Here is a 6,190-nt window from a genome sequence, read left to right as displayed (position 1 = left end):
TGTGGCTCCGCATTACCCTCTCCAACAAGGCGAGACTGATCCATCTTCTCACAGACCGAAGACGGGGGCGTTACCGGTATGCACAACGTTCGGCCAAAGTCTCTCGAGTCGAACAAAATTTAATACGTGTACCGATCGATCGATGCAGTACCGTGCCGACCCGGGCATGGATTCAGGGCCTTCCACTGCAACTTGCAGGTGAACGTGGCGTGCACTGCACGTAGCGCGCTTCTGTTGATCACAGGCACCAAGACCCGAAGTCGTTGGACAATATCCATCGCTGCAACCGCGCAACGGGAAAAGAGCCGCACCGAAACTTAACGACGACGCTGGATGAACGTGGTGTCGACGCTGCAATAGCGTCGAATTCGGCATCGCAGGAGCCTCGGAGCTTCCCACTGCGGCGACTCTGGCCGGGGCGATCTCAGACGCAAAAAATACTCGGATCTTGCTGCCAGAACCGGGTATTTTGATGGAGACGCTTACGGTATATCGCTTGAAGACCCGCTTTCGGCAGTAACGAGGCACCTCGTTTATCTGAAAAAGTGTAGGGAGGGCGGAAGTGTCGAAAGGCTCGTTGTGGTGTCGGCAAGCTCTAGCTCGTTTGCTCGTCGTCACCGGATGGTTTCAAAACACCATAAAACCTGCCGCCCAATTTATATACTTCATTTGGCATTTTATAAGATCACAGAGATTATAATCTTTGTATCTTTTTACCTGTCTGTACTTGAAATATAACATCAAGCAAGTTGCATAAGGTTTTGATTAAAGAGACACATGGTTCCCTCTCTTTGTCTATGTCCCGCACCCTGTCTGTGCCATCATAGCACCTTCCCCGATGGACATCCGAACTTCAGCCAGGCACAGTTCGACGTGCCTTGAGCCGCCCCTCACTCGATCACTCGACAAACGACCCCGTGTGTACCCTTGCGGCTCGCGGTCTTCATTCGGGTCATAGCGCAGTACAGTTGAGATCTCCCCCCGTTGCCGTCTCCGATGCGCGTTCAGTCCGCGGCCAGTGCTCAGGCCTTGCTGCAGGACAACGCCAACTGCGTAGCCCACGTACTGCAGAGCAACTACTTCAGTCGCACGGCCTCACCTTCGGTCTCTGCCAGTTGGGAGCGTGCAGCCTCGCGCCCGCCTATCAATGTCAGCCCTTACGTCCACACGCGCGACAGCGGCGGTCGCCGTCGCTCCACGGCTGCGAGCTGCCAGGCCGTCATCGGTACACTGCAGGACGCCATGCGCGCACTGCACGCCGACGACACCAGCAGCTTCCGCCGCGTCGAGAGCGAGCTTTTCACTGCGGACCTTCTTCTTGACGCTCGCGTGCTTGACTCCCTTGTGCCACGCACCAAAGAAACGCCGTACCGCTACGTCGGACTTAAACACGTCAAATACCGGTCCCTCCTCGACGAACGCCACGCCGAAGAATTCCTACTCATGGAAACAGTTGGACGCGGCGTGCACCCCGTTTCGGGCAACAAGTTCGTCTTTAAGATGCTGCGCTCCGTGGACGTCCCCGAACGAGAGTTCGAGATGAGGAGTGCCAATAGTCACCACGCGCAACTACAGGTACATCGCGGCGCCATCCACGCGATGCTGCTGGTACTGGCCGAGACCAGTCATCGTGGGATCCTCAAGATGCAGTTGTGGCTGGACGTTGAACTGACCAAGTGCGCCGAGCCTTTTTACGGCGCGTTCTCCAGTCTGCACGACGCCTACAGTTTGTCGATCCGGTATCGACAGCTGGTTGAGAACTACGCCGCTACAAGCGGAGACGCGGCTATCGCCGCGTCAACTAAAACGTCTCGGTTTGGTCTCCTCACGTCGCGGTCGAACCGCGAACGCAAATGCCAGACCTGTCAGCGTGCTCTTGGGTTCTTCTCCAGGAAGAAGAAACACCTGTGTAATGTGTGTGGAATCTTTGTGTGCTCTTCGTGTTTGTCCACTACGTCGTTCCAGAGCTGGAAGCTCTGCGGCTTGTGCTACCAGCGCAACAAGCGCCTGGTCAACCGGACGCGTGTGTCCAAGATGTCTTCGCTTGCGTCTGGTCTGGGAGGGACTTTGCAATACATTACGCGTATTGGACGTAGCTACAGCAGACAGAGGGACTCGATATTATTCGCGACGGCCGAGGCTGCCGGTGAGCTGCCTCCGAACCCAATGCAGGACACTAAGCAACGGCCGAACGAGCGCTTCGCAACACGCGAAACGGTGCGGAGACGCCGTATCGAGGACGACGAGATGCTGTTTGACCACGACACCAAGCCGCTCGCCAGGAGTGTTATCGGTGTTCGTCGTGCTGTGCGTAGCAGTGGGAACATGGAGCCCCATCCAGATTTCGGCGCGACGGTGGGCGTCGGCCGGCCGCTGCCTGCTCGTACCAATCTGAGTATGAGTCAAGGACCTGGTGGGCGGAAGAACAGCTTTAGCCACTCATTGTTGCACAGAGGCAAGGGCTCGTACGATCCGAACGAGGACATGACCAGAGAGCTTAGTGCGTCGTTCTTTGACGGCACGAATGGGTCATTTCGTACTAGCGAGCTAAGCAACAGCCGCGTCCAGATCAGCAGAAGTAGCAGCTTCGCCGACCAGAAGCTTGAGTCGGTGGCATCTTCGGACGCCAAGGACAAGAGCGGAAGCCCCAATAGCAACAGCTCCAACAGCACCAGGAGCTCCGGCAGCGGTGAACGTCAGGACAGTCCCACTCCGGAGCCAGACATCCAGCGCGTGGGCCCCCAACGTGTGCCAGCCCCCGCCCCACCTAAACAGGTTGAACAGCCGCGGAACTACCCACCGCGCCGATCGAACCAAATGTACCGCGTGCACAGCGGTCGCATCAGTAATTCGTCGCGCAGCAGTTCTTCGTCGTCCTCTCGTCGCAGCTCGTCGTCTTCTTCTTCGCGTCGCAGTGCCTTTAAGGGCTGGGCGTCGGCTTCTGCTGGACCACGTATGACATCCGGAAAGACTAGCTCTTCTTCAAGAAGGAAGGCAAAGTTCGCGGACCAGCAGGACAACCACGTGCCGTCTGATTGGCGCTATGACGACTTCGGTGTTCCCGTCAAGCGCGGACGCAAGACGTCCAACCTGTCGGACCACGGCGATCAGCCCCAGCACGGCCGCGCCTACGAGTGGATTTAAGTCTCAGCTGATTGATCAGAACGGAAGATGTCCGAGGGAAGACGTCTCCATTACGCGTGCTAAAACCTCGATCTGCAGAGCCATGGGGAAGCTGTTGGATACGTGGTCGCGCGTCTGTTATTTAACTTGACATTGAAATGTCATGCGTGGTATATTCCCCCACTAAACTCTACTGTAGTCCTTGTTCCTTTTGAGACTCAATAAAATTGCTTTATCTTGTTCCTACCAAAGCTGCTACATGGATTGACTGGAAGGAGTGGGGACCACATCTACGTTTTTTAGGGATCGCAAAACTGAGCGAAACAACAACTTGACACGAGAAACGAGCGAAAATTTAGAGTTTACAACAAGCCTAGGCCGAAATATCCGCCGCCTTGACAGTGCCGGCAGCCTGCTCGTCGTCAGTCGGGACCTTGGCCTGCACACCCTCGAGGTAGGTGATCTCTGAGCGCGACTCCATCATCGAGGAGAAGTCTACACGGTAGAACAAGCACAATAACAGGTTAGCAGTGCGCAAAGACTCATCACCAGCCAAAGCCACCGTACCGGGACAGGTGACGTTCTCGGCGGCCTCGTAGTGAGCCTTCTTGTTCGGGTTCTCGTACGAGCAGCGCAACACGCCGTTGTGGCAGGTGACGACCATGTCGTCGCCCTCGAGCGCGATCATTATGTAGCCTCGGTTCCTCATTAAGCCCGTGCCGAACTCACAGCATCCCTTGCCGTTCGGCGCGCACTCTGGGTACGTGTACGTGCCGAATGCCACCGCACAGCAAGCGACCAGCAGCGTCACCGCCACAACCAGCATATTCATGGACCGAGAGTTCATCGTCTGTAGCTCTTCAAATTAACAAGAAAGGCTTGGGTTTTCCTCCGCGCTATCGAATAGTCCTCGACCAGGATATTACTGTAATTAGTTCGATGAGAATCGTGCGATTGAGTTCTCAAACGCAGCCGATGTCTTGCCCTTGAGATTTTGGAGTTCGTGCAGAGGTGAGACTGGCCTCGCCGCTGCAATGGAGAGTGTGGTTGACACTTGGGTAAAGGCCTATTAATAAGCCCATCAGCCCAGACCCAGACGGCGGCATGTTCCGTCCCCACATTGTCAAACGTCTTCTGCTCCAGCATCTGTAAAGTCGGAGCAACCTGATCTGACTCTCCTTCACTTGCGTTCACTAAGAAAAGATTCGCTGGTCGGCGTACTTTCGAAAAACTCCCATCCGAGTCGCCACTGCCATGTGCTCTCCTGAGGCTCCTCTACCCACACATTTGACGGCATTCAAGCTTTTGCTGGTCATTTATCCGTGAGTCACTTTGCTTTTGTGAGTGAACATTCGCGGAGAGGCGAGGCGTTCGCGTGTATCGCAGCGATCAACAACTCAAGTCGAGTCGACAGCAAGAGTTCGCAACATCTTGGCGGCCACTTTGATAGCTGCTGTCCAGCACCAGCAGAAGCGTGTCGGCAGGCAGTGAACAGCATCCGCTGTATACCCACCCAATCAAGCTCTTTACCGGTACCTTCAGATAGGTGAGGAGTTTCTCAACCGAACCTCAGGTTATTGACATTTCGATCGCTTACCGATCCATTGGCACTTTTCTCGTCTTCTCGCTCGACGGCAAGCGCACACTCTCTATCATAGAAAACATGGCCGGCTGGATTCGGTGCTCTGTTTTGGCGACGCTGGCAGCTTTGGCCGTGGTGGCTGCCGAGCAGGAGACATCGGTGCACATCAAGGTCTTCAAGGACTCGCCAGAGGAAGTCGCGAATGAAGCGGCCTCCAAGGACTGCGAGGTGAACGGCGTCAAGCTGCGTCATCGCAGCATGAAATACTACGGAGAGGACTCGTACGTAGCCTGCTCGAACGGCAAGGCCGGTTGCTACCTCATCGAACGCGTGCACGACCAGGCGACACAGGTGGCGTGCCCGACCCAAAATTTCCAACAGCGGATCGACGAAGAGACCGCGTATCGCGAACACGAGGAGAAAGCCAAGCAGACGAGCAAGAAGGGCGAGACCGAAGACAGTCACCGTCGCCTCTCGCTGGTTGTAGTGTCCACGACGCGCATCTGGGACGACGGCGTGGTTTGCTTCCAGATGAACGAGGACTACCCGTTCAACTCGACTCAAAAGGACTACATCTACCAGGCTATGAGCAAGGTCGAGGATAGTACCAATGTGCGGTTCGTGAGCACAGACACGTGCGAGAAGGAGAAGCTGTCGTCCTGCGACTCGTGCGCGAACTGGGTGGACTTCAAGCACCCGTCTAGCGGCCGTGACTGCAACTCCAGCATCGGTATCACGGACGAAGGAGCGCAGGTTATGAACCTTGCCGACCGCTGCTTCGAAGTGGACGACAGTCTAAAGACCGTGTACGGTTCGGCCATGCATGAGATCTGTCACTCGCTGGGAATGTACCACGAGCACCAGCACCCAAAGCGCACCATTGGTGTGTTCTGGGACGATATCGACCAGAGCATTTGGTCCGAGATGAGCGTCCGTGACCTTAGTGTCGGCGGTCCCTACGACCTCGACAGTGTCATGCATTATCCAATGTCATACGGTTTCTGTCAACCTAATTACTGCAGCGATACAGTCACGGAGAACTGTGTAAAGGAGGGTACAAAGTTCTGTAACCTGAATGACGACGACAACTGCACAGATATCACCAAGGCCCTGTGCAATGAGACGGCCACAGAAGCCATCGGGCAGCGTAAGTATCTAAGCGAGGGCGACTTGTCTGCCATTAACCAGCTGTACCAGTCTGCAGCGTGGCCTGTGTCGGAGTCCAAGATTGGCGGCAAGAAACAAGAACAAATCGGTGTTTAGTGTCTACTACAGGAGAACAGTGTTCGAGTCGTGTGTTGCTTCGCTCCTGAGATTGCGAGTAAAAAAGTCTGAATACTAGTGCAAGTGTTTGCGTTGACTTTTGGTTGCTACGTATAATGAGGTATTTGTCGTAAGCTTGGCTTGGCCGCCATTTTGCTTAGCCACACTGTTTCATTTGCTCTAAATGGTACTTTCAAAAATGGCCATAAATATTATCGTAAA

The 6,190-nt window shown here is 55.0% G+C and overlaps 3 protein-coding genes across 3 annotated transcripts; 2 read left to right on the top strand and 1 right to left on the bottom strand.

Annotated features, from left to right (window-relative positions):
* Nucleotides 1–907: 907 nt before the first annotated feature.
* PITG_09853 (uncharacterized protein) lies at nucleotides 908–3,144 on the top strand (the record flags this gene model as incomplete). Its single annotated transcript, XM_002902367.1, has 2 exons — nucleotides 908–2,606; nucleotides 2,661–3,144. 2 exons carry the CDS (start codon nucleotides 997–999, stop codon nucleotides 3,142–3,144), a joined length of 2,094 nt encoding a protein of 697 aa, XP_002902413.1.
* A 318-nt stretch (nucleotides 3,145–3,462) lies between these two features.
* PITG_09852 (uncharacterized protein) lies at nucleotides 3,463–4,037 on the bottom strand (the record flags this gene model as incomplete). Its single annotated transcript, XM_002902366.1, has 2 exons — nucleotides 3,463–3,618; nucleotides 3,691–4,037. 2 exons carry the CDS (start codon nucleotides 3,968–3,970, stop codon nucleotides 3,497–3,499), a joined length of 402 nt encoding a protein of 133 aa, XP_002902412.1.
* Nucleotides 4,038–4,786: 749 nt separating this feature from the next.
* Nucleotides 4,787–5,968, top strand: PITG_09851 (metalloprotease family M12A, putative; the record flags this gene model as incomplete). Its single annotated transcript, XM_002902365.1, has 2 exons — nucleotides 4,787–4,876; nucleotides 4,925–5,968. 2 exons carry the CDS (start codon nucleotides 4,787–4,789, stop codon nucleotides 5,966–5,968), a joined length of 1,134 nt encoding a protein of 377 aa, XP_002902411.1.
* Between the last annotated feature and the right edge of the window lie 222 nt (nucleotides 5,969–6,190).

This window comes from Phytophthora infestans, genomic scaffold (assembly GCF_000142945.1).
Source record: "Phytophthora infestans T30-4 supercont1.17 genomic scaffold, whole genome shotgun sequence".
In the NCBI taxonomy this organism is placed as follows: domain Eukaryota; phylum Oomycota; class Peronosporomycetes; order Peronosporales; family Peronosporaceae; genus Phytophthora; species Phytophthora infestans.
This window is presented reverse-complemented; position numbering and strand designations above follow the sequence as displayed.